Raw genomic sequence first — 19350 nt, 5'->3', positions numbered from 1 at the left:
AGGTCTTAATATCCTTTTTTTTTTTTCCATTTTTCAGTTCATTTTTAACATTGAACATTGTTCTCTGAAAGTACTTTTTTTCCTTATACCTGGGGTATTTTATTTGTGAGTTACTGTCGTCAAAGCTCGTGGCCTTTAACTTATCTCATTCTGTACTTGCCTATACGTCCGTTTCATAAGGTGATCTTTTCATAACAAAGTATGCCATTAAAATATTGACAGAATAATTTGCCACTTTTCACATGCTGGGAAGTACTCTCCTGTTTCAAAAGCTTTTCCAGAGTCTGCTGCTGCTTTGCATATCAGAACTGAATGTCTTATACTGCAGACAGTTTATTATAGTTGCCCGTTTTCAAGAAATGTCATCAGAACTCTGATTTTTGCTACATTAAATTGATAAAGGGAAAAATGTTTCTGTGATTTCTTGTGGTTCCTTTAAATGGCATAAAGGCAGTCAGAAATTTTTGTCCTGATTGTTTGCTTAACACTGAAATATCAAGACTGTCAAGCTTTGCCATTCCATTTCCTTTGCTTTATTCCAGAGGGCTCATTAAGACTCCAATAAAAAGTGTCCTGTGAGTTTTTTCAGGTTTCAATTGGCCAAAAAGATTGGCAAGAATCTGCCAAGCATCCTTTGTACACCTCTTTTTCTCAGGTGTGTAAAATAGACCTGCAAGGTGGGAAGGTGAAGGAAAGGAAGGAGCAGGCAGAAGAAGGAAAGCACAGTATTTCTTATGCTTGTGTCAGGAATGTCAAATCTGGTCTTCCTTGATTTTGCTGGAGATAAAATAATAATTAAAAAAAGAGTCCCAGACCCCTCAACTCTTCTTAGGCCCTTTTTTGTACATTATAAAAACGTACATGAGGGCATAACCCATTTTTCCCTTTTTGTAAGTCACCTTCAACTTAAAAGAAAGCTTTTATAAACTGTAAGAGTTTGTCACAGTTTATTTTGGCAAAATTCAAAACTTGCTTTTTGCAATGTAGCCAAGATGATCTTTCTCTTTGATGTTAAGAAAATGAAACCACAGACCACTGATGCAAGTGAAAGGCACTGACCACTGTGAGATTAAGTCATAGGACAGTGAAAACAGTACAGCAGTAAATATGGTATACCACTAACTTCAACATTAAAAAGAAAAATGAGCCTTTAGCTATGTTTGCAAGGGAGTGCTATCTGATAATTTACAGTTAGGGTCTGATTGATGAAGGCCATTTCATGTTATCAAAAAAAGTCCCACAAGACAATTGTACATAATTCTGCTGGACTTTGGGTAGTCCATCTTTTTAAGTGGCTGTCCCTCGGGACTGTTTAGTCTGAGGCTGCTAAAGGTAGAATTAGACCAAAATAAACCCGAATAAAGCATCCAAAACACTTCCTCAACTTGTTCTTCTCAGATTTTCAGCATTTAAAAAAAAACAAACTTCAACTCATCTTGATGTGGTTGACAAAATTTGTTAGTTTTTAGCCTTGTTTCCTAAAAGAATGAAGTTTATGTGGTCATGCTATTGTATGCCTGTCTTTCTGTTAGGTGTCCTGACAACCCCAACAATCAGAAATCTTAAAGATGTGAATCCAGGTGTGAATCCAGAGACAGATCCAATATATGCTCAGGCTGTGAAAACCAATGAAGTCCAAGAAGCCCCTTTATAAACATCAGAAAGACTCACAGGGACCAAAGCAGGTATTGCTCACCCATGGGAAAAGTCTCCGTCAGAGCTTAGTTGGACAGCAAAGTCAACCAACCACAAGATATAAATCCAGACACAACTGTGCTTCACTTATTCCAGTGCTCATGGAAAACTTTATAAAATCAGAATAAAACATTTCCAGTTGTGTTTAAGTGAAATACATAAGAAGCCAAAACCTGGACTCACTGAAGTCAGGGTTAGGAAAAGTGAATCTGATGGCACGTCTGATTGATATCAGGCGTACCTCCGTGGAGCTGTGACCAGGTAGCACTTGCTAATAATCTCCTTCAGCGAAGCGCTGGCTGTCACTTCAATGAGAGCAAGGAGGAAACAGAACTGGCTTTGGATTAAAAGAAGACTTTGGGGTCACAGTAAAGGGGTTTTATCGCCCAGGTCAGGACAAGGACATCTGAGAGGTAGCTGGTGTGGGGGGTTTTGAATCACTGTTGAGGAATCTCCTTACCCACAATGAAGAGAAAACTGGATGTAGGCTTTTAGCAGAGTTTATTTGGTCACAGTTAGTCATGATCAGCCCTGGTGTGGTACTCCTCAAAGCAGAGGAGTACTTAGATGAGGAGACAAATGCTGCTTACTTCATTTGCAGACATGGTCCAGTAGTGTGCACCTCTATCATGGATTAAAGGTGATTTGCCAAGTGAGGAAGATGGGTTGAGTTTAGCCTTGACAATCTGAACTATACATTTCAATTGTCATTAGTTAGATCATGATCTTATGGGCTTTGTTTAACCTTTCTGCACCTCTGATGTGCTAAAGAATTGTGAGCTCAATTCTCCTGATACTTCAGTCAATGGCCTCAAGTTGCACCAGGGCAGGTTTAGGTTGGATATTAGGAAAAATTTCTTCACTGAAAGGGTGGTCAGGCACTGGAACAGGCTGCCCAGGGAAGTGGTTGAGTCCCCATCCCTGGAGGTATTTAAAAGACGGGTAGATGTAGTGCTTAGGGACATGGTTTAGTGGTGGACTTGGTAGTGCTGGGTAAATGGTTGGACTCGGTGATCTTAAGGGTCTTTTCCAACCTAAACGATTCTGTGATTCCATGACTTCCATGGAAAAGCACCTCTAAAAATTAAATCCAAATTTCAAACTGTAAAGTTCCTGTGGTTTTGGTTCTTCTATAGGTAAGTTCAGGTGAAATCCTAAAGTAATCCATTCACCTTACAGGAAAAGAGAAACCACAGACAGGCTTTTGCCACCATGTTCCCAACAAGTGTCCTAAAGCAAGACAAACTAGTTACCATTCCCTGCAAATGAAAGGCACAAACAGTTGGAAGAACGTGAAATGAAAACAGAAGATCACCAAAACAAAAGATAAAGTGACAGTAAAATAAACACATGCTGATGCTTCTTTATTACCATTACACACATGATAGATGAGTAAAATTGGGTTATGCTTATATTGTAATGGAAGAAAATAATTGCTGCCTTCTATCAGGAAACCGCAAAGGCACTTATTGATCTGTCATCCTAAGGGTATGTCTAGGAATATTTAATAAAATAAACAGAGACAAATAACTCTTTTGAGGCCCTGTAACCGTAATATCCCACACCATTTGGCTTAAAATTTTTGGCGGGTTTAAAAATAACACTATGTCTCTCTGATTAGGAAGGGTTGATGTGGCTTATTTAGATAATCTCACAGCATGGAGAAAATGTTTTTTTTATATTGCAAGTAGAATGTGCTTGAATGTTTTCCCTAAAAGTCAGGCACCAGAATCTGTTGGATTGGTTCAGTGATTTATTCCTCTGGTAATGCTATATCACATGGCATACAGCCCTCTGCCTGGCACAAAGCCTGCTCCCATCCGTACAGATTTTGTATGAGCTTCTCTATGGGTTCTGATGTCTCAGAAGAATAAGCGAAGAGGAACTGGGTGATGGGCAATGTGCACTGACACCCGTTAAAACAGGCTTAAACTGCAGTAGTAAGGTGACAGGCTGCCTCCACGTTCCTGTTCTGCGCTCACTGCCTGTCTACTGAAAGCCCGGGTGGTACCCCGAGGGTCCCCGTTGTGCCCTGCACAATACAGTGCAAGGCAGGGTGTGCTCACCACCCAGCTCCCCTCCACCATTAGGTACATGGCCATCTACCCACCTGGCCATGCAAGACCTGACTGGGGCAAATAGCATGGCCTAAGGGATTGCAGGAAGAGTCTGAACTCCAGTTAAGCTGCATATGAGGGAGGCCTGGGTGTGGGTACGGGTACAGGCAGAGATATGGGTATGAGTGTGTAGGGAGTATAGTATGAGCATAGGTTTGGGTATGGGTATGGGTATGGTTATCTCAGGCTGGGCCAGATTCAGCAGAGGTGTAACTATAGAGGTAAGGGCTGTTTGGTCCCTGGGACTGGCCACGTGGACACCGTCCCAAGGGAGTTGCCAAGGAAAAGGCAAGGCAAGGAAAAAGGCAGGTTGGGGACTTTCTTTGGAAAGTACCACACCGCCCTGAGTGATAGATATCTTTGCAGACTCTTCTGAGCCCCAGAAGCTATGGGGCCTGGAGGCTGACCTGTTAGTCCCTGAGTGCTGCAAACTACAGAGGGTTTCCTTCTGATCTCCTGGTAGAGGCCTTTCTCTGCCTCCCAGTGCTGCTGCTTGGTGTTTTATCATCATCTCGATGAAAGCTGGATTTCTCTGTGAAAAAGTGGTATCCATTAAACTACCATTTTCTGCAAAGGGCACTGCTTTATCAGCCAGAGTTACTAATAATGTTCCATTTCCAGACTTTTTAATCAAATTCTTCCACTGAAGGCAGGGTTCCCTATGGGTTATTAGTGTGGAAGAGTGACTGCTGCTTTTCTCTGGAGTTGCACACAAATAATTTCAGGCAGAAAGTAATTTTTTTTTTTTCTTAACATGGATATCTAGATTCTCTGGTCATGTGTTTTTTATGTCTCGGAGTTTCAGAAGGCCCTTGAATAACACTAAAGACTAGAACTGGATGCAGAATAATTTTCTTATCCTTTGTAACTTTGCAAATTTGAAAACCTTTACAGTCCCACAAGAAGAGATGTCTAAAATGTAGACTAGCCAGTATGCAGCATTAAGGACACTCACTAGACATGTGTAATATTCAGAACTAAGCTTCTTTTCCTGTGTTCAGACCAAATTCTAAGGCTCCTTTGCCCCAGATTAAGTTCCTGTCTAGTCTGCTGATGGCTATTCTGCAATGGGACTGTGTCAGCCCCTCCTGAAAAAGCTGCTTGGATTTCTTTATAAACAATTCCATGTTCCAGAGAAAGAGAAGCTGATTCTGCAGTGCACTGCATGCAGATCTAAGTCCTGGATTCATCCCACCTGGCTTTGGTAGGTAGTTGAGACATTAAGTAAGCAATGAATTTTCCTCAGGTTCTGCTGCCAAACGATGGAGAGACACATAAATCCTGACAAAGCAGACATCTGCCTTTCAGCTCACTCAGCACCAACCTTACCTCAGCAGTTTCTCTACTTACTCTACTTGATCTGACTCAGGACCACATACTGCCATCATTATTGCTCACTAAAGCAACAGTAGGTAATTATTATCCAGGAGAGTGTTGCATTACTCGAACTTTCTATGTGGCATGTGGGTTTCTGATCTCAGACAGCTTTTGCATCAGAGTGGAATTACTCCTCCTTTCCAAACATACAAGTAAAACCAGAATCAAATCCCACAGTAAATAAAAAAAAAAGATACTGCTAAGGAAGAAGATCCATGGCATAAATGGTTCAGAAAGCAAGTGTAGGTCACAAAGAAATATTACGTGCACTATCTGTGGTGTGGGTGAAAACAATGAAATGTTAGAGGAGGAATGATCGTGGGGGAAAGGATAATGAGAACTTCATTTTCTTAAGGCAGATGTTACCCTGCTTTTATATACAGCCTGTGGAAATGAGGGCAAATTGCATGATTTTCTCCTACTTTCTGGACTCCTTTCTATCCCACACATCTCTTGCACCACTGTTTTGGCTAGACATGCAGTTGTTGTGCAATGTTATCTTGGAATAAGAGTCTCCACACTCAGCATTATCTTAGGATAACTGGTCTACTTGGAATTCACAGCTTTTCTTTTTCATCACAGCTTCCATGTAAATAAGGACTTCTATGAAAAATGCACCTGATGTACACTACGAATGTACAGCAAAACTGTTTTTATCAACACAGCATCTCCAATGCATTATTTCATTTCTTCAAAAGATGTAATTAGTCAACACCTCTCCATGATAATCTGTATACTGAGTTAAATGTTAAATTAATATAAGGGAAATCAGCAAAATACAAAGATTACTTAGGTCCATTTTATCTGCTGAATCAATAGGATTTACTTAGTGCTAATGCACTAACCAGATTATGAGAACTAATGCAGCACTGTTCAATGACAAAAGCAAATAACTCTTTGAATGATCTTGACAATAGAACATGTAGTCATCTTAATTTGTATTAACTAATTACATTTAACATGGATGTCTTTTTACCTATTACCTTAAGTGGAGCACCAGTACAGCAGCTTCCTTCCCCGCTCTTATTTTAGCAGTGAAGTAGACCGAAGCAACAAGTATTAAGAGCTAGTGGGACAGTACTATGTAAAATTTTACATCAGTGGAGTTCTTTAAAAAATTTCTCGTTCTCTAGGGGTCATAAAAATTTGTGTAATCTTTCCATTGACTTCAGTGAGTTCTTGATCAAGTCCTTGAAGTTGAAAGTGTAGCTTAAAGGTAGTTAATCCGTCAGTAATTCCGTCTAAATTATTCCTTATTTTGCAACATGTAGTATTTTGAAGGGTTTGTTTCCTGTGTAACTCCGACCATCTCCAGGCAGTGGCAACACATAGTAGTGGCCGCTGTGTAGTTAGGATTGCTTGCTTGTTTCCCTCTTAAAGGACTGTTTCCAGTTGCTTGCTTTTTCAAGTCTCCTACTTCAGAGTTGAGATTTGAAAAGTTTATTCTCAGAAAGGGAACATACTTTTCCTGTATTCTATAAAAAAAATCTTTAAATTGCTTTCAGATACATGAGGAGTTTTGGGAAGAGGAGGAAGGAAGAAGAGGGAAACAATCCCTTGTTTAAAACAAAAAGAGGAAAAAACTCTTTTACCTTTTAGAGTAAAGCTTCAGTGCCTCAGCAGAAGTTCTTAGAAACAGGAGAACGCAGTCCCCTGCCCCGGGCGTGTTCAGTTCTCCGTGAAGGCTGGACTGAGTTCACAGCACCTACACCCTCGAGGAGTCTTTCACTGGTCAAGAAGAAACCAGAATCACGGTGGATCTGCTTCTATGGCAGTTGTTTAGCACACAAATTTGTGTCCGCTGGCAAAATTGAGCTGTTCCATTTATTATTTTTTTCCCTTCCTTAGGATTACAAGAAGTGCTCAGTAACAGTGCCTGGTGCTACTGTGCAGAAATCTGTTTTACAAAGCACATAGCATTTTGAATACTGTATTTTCAAATACTTTTCTCTTGTGATGTGACTTCTGAGTGATTTGTGTTCCACTTCTTCCCAAGAACATGGAGTTCTTGGGAAGAACGAGTTAGGTGTTTGACAAAACAGGGCTTGAAGAAGAAAGAGAAATTCGGCATACCTAGTAGCTATCATGGCCACATTAACATGGAAATTAGCTGTCTTTCTGTGCTGTGAGAGCAGCAGGTGGGGTGCACACTGCGTATCCCCAGCAGACTGCTCTCACCTAGCTTCCGTGTGGTCTCTATGGCAAATAATAGCTGATTCATCCATTTGGGATACTTCTTTCTGAGGACTTACTGACCCTATCGGTACGAATCTGTGCAATAGTTCAATACGAAAGACTCAATCTCTTAATTGATAATATTTGATAAAGGAAGTGAAATGGGACAATATGAATGTAATGCAATCTTGGTGCCAATAAGGAACATGGTGCATTTGGCCTGCTATTGAACAGTACCTATGAGTAGTACTGATGTGTGGCCGTTCCTGTGTAGTTTCCCACAATTGCTTCTCTTGGAAATGCAGCAGCAAGTTTTGGGAGCTCACAGTGCAGTTATGCTGACCCAGCGGGTGAGGAGTCTCACTGTGGACTTGCAGTTGATCATGTTGGCAAAAGCCAACATGCTACATCCAAAGAATTTCTGTTTCTCATGTTCCTCAATTCTGGCTGGCTTCTCTTCTGCCTGTTGGACAGTGCTGGAGTTTGTTCACAAGAGATTCTTTTCTGGTCAGTTACTTCCAAAAAATAAATGTGTCCATATTTTTTCCATGTATCATCCTTGAATGTGCTCATAACTGTGAAGAATTCAGACACCCTGTGACAGTTATGTATAGTGAGAACAATAAATATGACTATGACTTTTTAGAATAGCTAGTAGTAAAATTTTGTCCATTTCACAAACTTTCTGTCTTGCAAATTGCAGAGGAAAAAAATATTCCTTTGTGATAGCATAATAGAAAGCTATTTATATATTTCTCCTCTTCTCCATTACACTTTATTGACTCTGACCAGCTATGGCATGGAACCACGTGGGAGAGGAGAAAGGAGACAGTCCCTTTGCCAAGGGAACTGACAGAAGAAGGCATGAAGTGAACAGAGTCTGTAAATGTGCCAGAAGGCAGAAAGTTTGTCCTGGTTATTTCTTTTGCCTCCCCATTTTGTCAAAGAGCTGTAAGTACATGGATCTTAGTAGTCATCTCTAACTGAGTCCAGAATTAAAAAGACCGGTATGTGACAGCTGGGAAGATATATGAGGTTTATGAAATGTAAGGAGTAATTCCTTTCAAGATAACAATGATAGACAGGCCAAATTTATAATGTCCTTCACTTTTATTTACATGGACTGGGAAACAGACAATACAGGTTCTAACTCCAGCCCTCTAACAGACCTCCAACATGGTGCTGATCAAGTCACTCATCCTCTTCAGGCAGCACCCTGGCTTCACAGAGTTACTGGGGCCAGAATTTCACTTCTTGTATTTCACATGGAGAGAAGCAGTGATCAAATGCACTTGTCACCTGAAAAGAAATACTGCAAACTACCCAGAAAATTCAAACGTAGTACAGAACAGCAAAACAGCGTTGGCTAAAAATACACGAGAAAATTTAGAGAGGAAAATCTGGTCAGGTTCTTTTGTGCTCCTCACAGTTACTCTTCCTGTTCAGAGTCTGCTGTTCACGTAAATTCTTCATCATTATGTGCTTGATTCCAGTAGGACACACTCCTGAAAATGGCAGTTTTATTACTCATCTTAATTCACTGACCTCCACAACAGAAGAGATAAGCAACTCATACACCGTCTCTGTTTTTAATTGGCGTGGGAATCAATTTGTTATGTAGAATCATCTATTCATTCACTCTGCAGCAGTTTCTTTGGAAAAGGATTTTTGCCATTTCCAGATATCAGGATCCAGCTCATTTAGCAGTAGCTCATTTCCTCCTGCTCCATGTTGTGCCACAGAAATGCTCAAAGGAGAAATGTTGTTGGCGTTTGTGGGTGCCCACTTCTCTTGAGGGAGACTCCCAGGCTCCATAGCAGAAAACAAAAGTTCATACTTAGGAATTTGATTCCTGACAGCCAACAAGTTAAAAGTCGTATAAACAAACCAGCAGGAAATAAGACTCCTGCTTATTCCTACTTTCATTTGAGTTCGCCTTCATAACTGTAGTATTTTACAATTGACACTAGGAAATTTTACCTAGTTAGTTTCAGACCATTTCTCCAATTTGTCAAATTAAATTTTAATTTTAATGATTTCCTCCAAATCGCTCACAAGACAGTATTAGATGTTCTGCAGTGATTAAGTCATTAATTTCTAGTTTATTCAAGACATTAAGTGTAATATCAAGACATTACACATAATATCATTTTCTAATTGAGCACTGCACTTAACTATGAAGAACAGGTTTTGGTCAGCTCTAGAAGGATGAGCCTGGAGGAGTGTTTCTCCAAACTGCAGCTGCTGCAAATAGTAGAAAAGCTCCCAAAAAGTCTTCAGTTAAAATTTTGATTTTTTTTTTTTTCCTGAATCTAGCTATTCAGACTAGAGACTAGACTATATGATTGGTTCTGACACTGACCTAACTGAGTCTTTTTTTGAGATTTTAATTAGTGGCTTTAAAATTTCCTCCCCGCTTTGCACTTTTGACTTCAAATGTGCAGCTCTGTCCAAAATATTATTTTTATGCTCACTGAATGTGATATATAAATCATCAGTTAACTGCCAAACAGCGACAGCTCCTGATAGCCCAGCTCAGTGATGTCGAGAGACTTTTTTGGCGCGTTCATCTTCTGTGGACCGAATCCAGGGTAAATTCTGAAACACTACAACTTCCCTTATGAACAAACAAGATAGCGTTGGTTATCTCCTACCCTTCTGGACATGGCCGAAAGGCAGGGCTTGCCCACACCTCATTGCATTCCAGTGCACACCTACAGCAGCTTCACAAAGCCCTTGCTGTGAATCACACCCGCAGTTGGCACCTCTCTCTCGTCCTACAATAGAAGCGATATAGCCCAACCCAAGCACTTACCCGCTCTCTAATCGTCCATTTCAATAGTTGTGTGATTTGTCACTGGAACTTGGCATAATATGCAGAGTGCATCATCTGACATCAGTTATTTTTCCACATTGACAGCCAAATGGATACTTATGTGTATGCTGAGAGAGAGGGAGGGAGGGAGAGATTCAGGCTTCAAAGAGTTAATTTAAAGCAGCTTCTTTGCTGAAGTTTTCTGTGTTATCAATCTTCCTTTAGTTTTCTAAGTAGCCTTTTAATCTCTGCATTTCTACTCAAAGATCAAAGCCTTCCTATTTCTTAAACAGCTAATCTTACATTATGGTTAATCCATGAAGCGCCAGGTTTTGAGAGCGCCATATGTGGAACGGTCTGCAGGTTCTTGGGCAGATACCCAAAATTACGACATCTCTGAGGAAGGCTGAGCTGACTTTGTGGCTGAACTGACTTCGGGGAAGCTAGGAAAGGTGCTGGGACAAGCGGGAAAATCTAGCCACTTGTTAAAAAGAGCTTGAACAGGGTTTCCTGAGGTGTGTCAGGATGTTCAAATTGTGTTAAGATGACTACATAGGAGGAAGTACCTTTTTAAGGTTAGCATAGAAACGTCTCTCCCCAGAGTCGTTTGCTCATGGCAAAAAAGGAGTTACAGCAAAGAGCAGAGATCCCAAGTTGGGGGAGGGTAAACTCAGAAATCTGCCTTATTTCAAAAAGCATGAAAACTGTACATCTTTCTGCACTTGAACTATTCATACTCATTGTATGAGTAATCTTTGCACAGATGTTTCAGAAATACTTTTAGACTGGATAGGATATGAATGCAAAAGAATAAAGCTTTTAGCTTGTTTGGTGGCCAAAGTAAAGAAAAGCTAAATTTGTCCCTTGTTGATCACTCAAAAATACTTAAAGTATATTCAATGAATGTTCAGTGTGCCTAGTGCAAAGTATTAGTTCAGTTCCTGCTGAGCAAAACACACCATACTTTAACAGTTAATACCAAAACTAACCACTTCAGCGTGTGGATAACCAAACAGTTAAGTCACTGCTCTATCAGATCTAATCTGGAAGCCTTCTTTCTGTATCATTAGGCAGTGCACAGAGATTTCAGTTGCTCTGGTTTGGTCTTAATGCAGGTTTTTGCCTAAATGATACAGTAAATTGACAGTGCACCGGAGAAAAGCTGGCACCCCAGCTGACTGCAGCTCCTAGGGATCATAGAAAACTTCACCCGCCAGTGCTGTTGCTGTGCACAGTTCAGAAACGTTACAATTCAACAGCAAAGGACTGAGCTATTAGGTTGAACGTTTTGTTAATAGCATTTTCAATGTCTTGGTTTTTCTCCAGAATTTGCCAGAGTTAAGCCAGCAAGAAATTCTTGTTCATTGCTTGCTTTCTCATAGTACTTTGATTATAGGTAGTAGAAGGAAAACAGTATGAATCAAGAGTGTAAGAAAATAAAATTTTACTCCTACTTGTTCTTTAAGGGTATGATCCAGATCTATTGAATTTAGTGGAAAGACTAGTGGAAAGATTTAGTTGTAACAACAACAAATCAATAAAAAATTTAGGAAAAACGAAGCTCTATTGATTTCAACAGAGGAACCACCATTAGATCCTTTATAATCTCTCTGCATGTTTATTCATAAAGTATGTCACAGGGGGAACATGCTAGATGACTTCCAAATTTAAACTGGTTAGAGATCCTTTAGGGGGTTCCTAGTTATTATCTGTACGATCTCGCCAAAACAGATGATGTAGTATCAATAGTAATGGAATTATCAGTTAATAGATTACTATTGAATTGTCGGGACAGTAGGTTATATTCTTCTCTGGAGATAACTTCAAGTGTATTGTTCAAGAATTTTTCCAATGAAAATTAAAAACATGTAATCTCTATTCCCAAACTGAAAGAGAAAATCTGCAAATGCAGCAACTATTATAATACACTCAAGACATATAGAGATTGGACAAAATAGTGCATGATCCATAGAAGATCAATACAATAGCCTAAGTAATTATAAAAAGCTGGCTTTCCCATGGTTTCATTTAGATATACAATCAGAAACATATTTTTCCTGGCTTATCTCCCTTTTCTCTTTCTCCGTCTTTTTCTCCCCTTTTCTCTCTTATCACTGGAAAAGGTGTTGAAAAGAGAATAGAAAGAGAAGAATACTGAAAATTGTTATTTTAATGCAAAAAAAAAAGGTTAAAAAAATTGCGGTGTTTTTAGACAATCATTTTCTAGGAATCACTGTTTTAGAAGCAGGTGTGTCGCTGGCCAGGCTCTGCAGTCAAGGAATTCTGAGACACTTGGAGAACCAGCATTACGGAAGTCACTAAGAGAAAGGATACCTTGATATATGTGCTTATACACGTATCATCTGGTTAAATAAAGACCCTATGTCTTATTCCCAACAGACAGGATAAAAAAAAGTTAAAAGAATCATTCCCATAACATTAAGAAGTCGTTGCCTTCCTCATGGAACATCATAACTGATGAAGCAATTAAGTTTGAAACATTTTAAAATACTTCTGGTCAAATGCATTTGTGCTAAATGACTTCACTCTGACAAAGATCTATTCCTACTCGTAAAGACAGTATTCATCTGTACTTCATTTTCTAACAGGCTTTTTCAAGAAATGCTTCATACTGCAGAGCACAAGATGATGAATATCGCTTAGAAGTTACGACTCCTTTGCAGAGGGTTGACTTGTTCATGGGCCAATTCAACAGTGTCCTGTTAACTTCAATATCTGTCTTCACCAAAGGGAACCTTACCGTTGCTAATCTGGGAACTTCAGAGGGCCGCTTCATGCAGGTAAATATTACTATGACACCTTCACAATAAAAAAACCTACTGGAGTTTAGCAGGATGGTGAAAAGTGAGGAACAGTATTATCCCAGTTTAACAGAGCATTAGAAAATTGAAATTGCTGAGTAAAATAGAGCCTCTGGAATATAAACAAAGTGCCTAATAGAGCATTCAGCAGTTTAAGTGTTTACATGGGCTTTGTGGTTTGGAGAAATGGTTTTGGAGCAGATTCCACCATGATCTCCACTTAGTCCTGCTGGTTCAGTTCACAGAGCAGTTTTGGTCCGTACAAACTAGATTTCTTTCAAAGGAAACTAAACTGAAAGCTCTGTCTTGGATACACTTCAAATATGCTCCAACCCCAGCTGGGGCAGAAAGGTCCAAAACACTGATTGATTCTTCAAACAGCTTCAGATATATGCTTCGTATGGTCATTTGGTCTAGAGGATCAGATTAAACCTAGTTCAAAGTAAAATGCCAAGACAGTTTGTAGTGTAAAAGCAGGAGCCTTGGCATTAGTTGTTTCTATATACTGATGTACTCCTCTGGCACCAAATTACTTGCTAGTGTACCCATAGCCTATGACTCACAGCTCTAGAATTGAGATTAGCTCCTCCACCACCTACTTTCAAGTCTCTCTCAGTGCCTCTTAGATTTTCGGGCTCTTGCTCACTCTCTTCTCACTCGGTTCTTTTGGACAGCAATTCTTCCTGTCGTAAAGCAGGTTTTCCATAATAAGTGGTCGATCACCCTCCTGAGAAGTCTGTCTCCCATTACAGTACATGACTTCTTTATAGGTGACTAATGAAATAAATCTAACCCATAGGGCCAACAATCTTTTAAAAACTTGGCAGTCAAAATTAAACATCAGAAGACAAAATACTTTGAAAGCACCAAGGGCTTCCTCTATTCACCCATGGTATTTCAAGCACTGTTGTCCTGCAGTGACCACCTTGGAGAGTTTGGCTTCTCCAGCTGCCACAGGGTCCAGCCTGGATGTGCATCTCAGCCTGGATCCCTCTTGCACCCAAGGACCTGTGTCCTTTTACTCTGCCAGTGTTATTTGTCTTCTAGTGGGCTTCCTGAAGTATTGGCAGTCTTTGGCCCTTCTTGCTCTGTAGGCTGCAGAAAGTCGTCAAAGTTGTTCCCCATCCATCATTAACTGAAACCTGATGAGATTTGCCATCATGAGTTGCTGTGCCCTTCCAGCTTTACCATTTCCCAAAACCTTCATTAGAAAACACTTGGGCACTTGCACCTTTTCAGAAAAATCTTTGTGTGGTGTAAGTCATGAGATAAGATTAACTAACAAGCCTTCCCTTTCTTCTCTATAGTAAGTATATATAGTAAGTAGGGTTACATGTTGTCCCCAGTATTTGTTAACCCACTACTGGCACCCTTTTTGGACAAAGGGAACCCTATACCTCCACTTCTGTCTTGTGCACAGACTGGACACAGAACCTGCCCCATAATGCAAAATCCGTAATGCTTCTACAGGGAGGGAGTTCAAAGTGATTTACCACAAAGGACAGATGAAAAACTGGGGAAAGTTATGGTTCTCTTTCCCCCTAAAAGATAGGAATTTAACAAAATGTTCAATGACAAACCTGCCAGTTTTATCTGAACTTCCCACGATGACCTTGGTAACTTTAAGCTGCAGTTTTGTCTTCAGTGCAGGAAAGGCAAATGCTAAGAGTGACGCATTGAGCACAGGAGCAACCTACGCTCTGTTCTTAAATGTAGATACTGGGTCACACAGCGAACATGAGCGATTTGTTTAACCTTTCTGAAGCCATTTCCTTATCTACAAAATACAGTTAATAACAACTACTGTCTTTACTCGGTGCATTTCTTCTGAGCTGTCACAAAGCTTTTAGGGAGCTTTGGTGGAAAGCACAAGGCAGCATTATTTTTATTTGTAACATTCTTTAAATTATTCATTCAAGTCCTGCACCACACACTTCATTCAGACGTTTGCCCAGCTCAAGGAACAATTAAAATATTTCCAGAATACATTTCCCATTCTAGGTTCAGTTATGGATCAAAAGAAAGGCTATTGTGTAAACTGCACATTGCCATTAGCAGAAATATTCTCATCATTGAATTAGATTGGCTTGAGCTACAGGGGGAAGTCAGAATTGGGCTCATATTGTAATAAGCAGGAGCTTTTTCTTTGAGGGTTTGGTGCAACCAGCAGGAGAATAAGCATACTGACTACCTTTAATGATGCTACCTCCAAATAAAAAGGTTAGTATTTGTTTTGCCTTTAAACATTCTTGAAAGGGATACTAGGTCTGTAGGATACAGAAGACACAGCTTTTTTTCAGAATTTAATGTTCACTTATATTAAATCTTTTTTTTTTCACTAATAGTTATCTAGGAAGTGCTTTCAAACCTGTTCATTAGCAAATGCCCAACTAAAGCAGATTTGCAGTGTTTCTATGGAAATATAGCTATTAACTGCAATGAGATGGAGATCATTAAAAATTGAGCTATTAAACGACCATTACTGAAGTAAAATGGGTTAAAAAAAAATCAGGATAATCTAACAATGACTTAATTTATCAAACAGATATCTCCAAACACTTCCCCCCATTTTTTAGCAAAGAAATGTGATGATGTTCTTTTTCGTTTCATTCACAAATCTACTGGAACATATTGCAGAGAATCCTCAGTTTTTCACTTATTATGCACCTCACTTTTGCACAATCATTTGCACTCGTATTTTTAGCTCTTTGTACATGCAAATATTGAATTTTCCTGTGCAATCCTCTTGTAATTTGTAGGTATTCAGAGTTGACTACATCCCTTCAGAGGTAGGTATGCTTTCAGAGAAAATTAGTTACAAAGATTCTACCTATCAGGGAACCCGTTTTAGAACTGGTTATGTTGTATTAATATCTTGCGAACATATTTTCATGCCAACTATTTAAAAGCAAAAAAAAAAAATTCATATATAGGTTTCTAAAATTAGAAAATCAGCTCAGCCCTTCCAGTGAATCCCGTTCATCTTGTATCCTCTTTGAAATACCAAACCTTACCATATTTAGACAATTTAGTTTGTGACATAAATTTCAGCACTAGCAGTCATCCATGAGATTAAAAGAAATAGTAGTACAGTACCTCTGTCTCTGACGACTGCACCCTGAAGTGCCGAAATATGAAACAGCTTGGTGAAAGTAATGAACATTTAATTCACATTTTTGCTGTATTAATTTAGGGTTTCCTTTAATTGTTATGAAACATTTTGTGGGGAAAAAAATGTTTAAAACATAGTGATCATGCCACCTAAATTGAATTGAAGCTCCAAGGCTGCTCTGTGGAAGCCAGTAGGTGCAGCAGCAAGCTACTGATAGTCAACTTGAAAGAAATTTGTTTGAAAATGTTTCTCATATTCTCCCATTATACTTGCTAATACTTGATCAGCAGCCAGCCATTTGTTTCTCCTTCTTTTCTCTCTTTCCTTTTTCTTGCTGTCTTTCATCTCCTTTTGCACTTTATTCTGCTCATCACTTTCTGCCTCCCTACTGACACGTCATCTCTGACTCTGTTTCCGTCTCCATCCATTTTTCTCTCTTTACCACACAACTATAGCACAGCATTGCTGCAAAAGTCAACAGAAGGTTTAACATGTAGTTTCTGAGAACAAAGTTTTTCCTTCTGTAGATGATGGCTACTTGATTCTGGAGTTTTGATGTATTTGGAGATGTATCACATTGAATAGTTCCTATCTTTACAAGTGGTTCCATTGAAACTTACAGCATTACCCATCAAAACTGTGCTAATGATGCAACTCAGAATTTAGCCTGTATTTTGCTGTAAAAAAAAGACATCTGAGGAGCCAGTAATATCCAGAATGCAAAAGCAGGTATGTTTTATCCAACCAAGGAACAGTCACCTGTTGTTTTCTGCTTGTGCTTTTAGTTCAATTAAATAGAATTATTCATTTAAACAGCTCTGGAAAGTACTAATACTGAAAAAGAAATACAGCCTTCTTCACTAAATGTTTATTGTTTTCAGCCAAAATCTAAAACTAAAATCAAATCAATCTGGATGGTCCAAATACAGAAGATTCATGAGTTCTTTTAAGGAGGATAATTGGGGCCAGGAGGTGAATTCCAAAGCTCTCCTGGAGAGTAATTGCAGCCCATTGACATACTGAGCATGTTTTGGCTGCATCAGAAATGTTAAATCTGTATTTGGCCATGAATAGGTTGGAGTTTGTAGTTTACCAAATATTGTGGAGTTTCTGTTACAAAACAGAGCAGTAATAATTTTTCTAAGACAGCTGACATGCATGAGACGGAAAAGAAAAATGGTTTTACTTCCTTCCTAAGCTGGAGCCTGACAACAAGCTTTTTTTCCCCCCCTTCTTTTTTTTCTGTTGAGAAGTTGCAGCTGTTTCGGCCTTTCTTATTGTGCTTGTTTTCAGAGTGTGACTGGGAACACAGGCTAAAAGTACAGCTGTTGGGTGCAAAGTGAATCAGGTATTTCACAGTGGTTATTTGATTAGAAAACAGCACCCAGTCACACTGCTGTAGTTGGGGAATCAGATTTTCAGCTGGTACAAAGCAGCCTTACTCTGCTCAAGCCAAAGGAGCTATGCTGAGAATACGACTCACAACTGGAAAAGACACGTTCATTACCAGCCAGTATTTTGGGAAATTATAGTTTGTCAAAAAAAAAAAAACAAAAAAACCCACAATATATTGAGATAAAGTATCTTCTAGTTTTGCTCAGTTCCAAGGTGATTTTTTTTTTTTTTTTTTTCTGCCTGGAGCTTGGTATTATTTCAGAGAGTGGCTTTTGAGTGATGAAGAAAAGAGCAAAGTTCTTCAGGAAGGGGAAATCTTTCTGATAGCTCTGGGGAGAGTGGGATATGGGAAAGTTTTACAAGATTTATTCTGAAAAGCTCACATTTGGTCTGGACATAATGAACAAGAGACCAATGCCTTTGACGTATGCAGAGGCTGGTTTTTAGCGTAACGCTATGTTTGGAAGCAGGATACTGCCTATGCTCCCTACGCTTGAAGCTGGCCTCGCCGAGGTAAAGCCCAAGCAAATGCACTGCTTATTGGTGACTTTGAGGAAGAGAAGGATAGAGAAGTTTTCACTGTATGTTTTACAGCTACTAGGGGCAACCACTCTCTTTAGATGCAATTTTGGCAGCAGGGCCATCTCATCCTTCCGACTATAGCAGTGAAACTCAGTGCACAGTGGGGTAGCACTGGGCTGCATGCGGAGTGAGGAGCTCCCCTATGTGCCCTCTCTTCTTCACGGGGCAGTAGGACATCCATCCTGTTGCTCCTGGAGGTAAGGAAAGGGTCTTCCCATGGGTATACATACACCCTGAGATGCAGTCAGCTACATGCTGGCTGCAGTCCTGTCCAAGCTAGCTGGACATGAGCCAGCTCTAGCTGAGAAGCCAAGCATTCGCAAAACATGGTCATGCACTGTCGTGTCTGAACAGATTCTGGACTGAAAATGGCTTAGGGCACAAGAACCAAAGCATGATGGCACAGCTGATAGGCCTTGTCAGAGTACAGCACATCACACAACAGGCTATTCACCCTCCTCGGGGCCTCTCTGCACTTGTTATACACGAAACAGTACAGAATAATAATAAGCCTTATTCTAGGGACCCGTTACATCCCAGTATTTTTAACCATTTTTTTAGCTCAGAAAGGATGTATGGGGTCAGAATAAAGGTTGAAGGAGCACAGTCTCCTATCTCTGGCAGGGGCTAAGATGGATAAGGGAGAGGTATTAGGCAAGTGAAAGCACACAGGGATAGTTCTCCCAGTACCCTCCTGCTTCTGGCACTCAGTGGCCCACAGATTCCCTGGAAATTGCACCCATATCTGTTGTTTAATAGTCCTTGATGAACTTCTTTCCCATCAATTTTGCTAATTGTTTTTTGAAATTATTTGTTGCTTTGTCCTCTACAGTACGCTGTGACAATGACTTCCATAATTTAATTCTGCTTTGAGTGATGAAGAGCTTCCTTTGGCGTTTCCTTAACCTGCTGCCTTATCATTTCATTTGGTGCCCCTGATTCTGTCTGATCAGGAACAGGGACTGGGCTCGCACAAATCAATGGTTTGGGAAATTTTCACACGCTGAGCACAAACCTGTTGTCTTTCGCGCCCAAGTAGACAGAACAGTCGGTAGTCACACTCATTTCCCAGGAATACTTATGATTAAAAACAAACACCACCACCACCAAACTTTAACACAGACATCTCATTTCCCTGAAAAGAGAGAAATTAGCATGTGCCATAGCTGCTTTCATAGATTACATGCCAGGGAACATAATGCATACTACAGAAATTAGTATAGACAAAAATAATCACATCTGCTTTTTATTTGTAACTGC

The 19350-nt window shown here is 39.8% G+C and overlaps 1 protein-coding gene across 5 annotated transcripts in view; it reads left to right on the top strand.

Moving 5' to 3' along the window:
• Positions 1-19350, top strand: part of MET (MET proto-oncogene, receptor tyrosine kinase) — a 137351-nt gene that overhangs the window by 68055 nt on the left and 49946 nt on the right. For all 5 annotated transcript variants that reach the window (XM_087764060.1, XM_087764061.1, XM_087764062.1 and 2 more), the window contains one exon: positions 12789-12980. In XM_087764060.1, coding sequence (XP_087620186.1) covers positions 12789-12980 — 192 coding nt within the window. The remainder of the gene's footprint in view (positions 1-12788; positions 12981-19350) is intronic.

Source organism: Nipponia nippon, unplaced genomic scaffold (assembly GCF_047370975.1).
Source record: "Nipponia nippon isolate SJK-2023a ecotype South Korea unplaced genomic scaffold, ASM4737097v1 scaffold_3, whole genome shotgun sequence".
NCBI lineage: Eukaryota > Metazoa > Chordata > Aves > Pelecaniformes > Threskiornithidae > Nipponia > Nipponia nippon.
The sequence above is the reverse complement of the archived record's forward strand: the minus strand, read 5'-3'. Positions and strand labels throughout refer to the sequence as shown.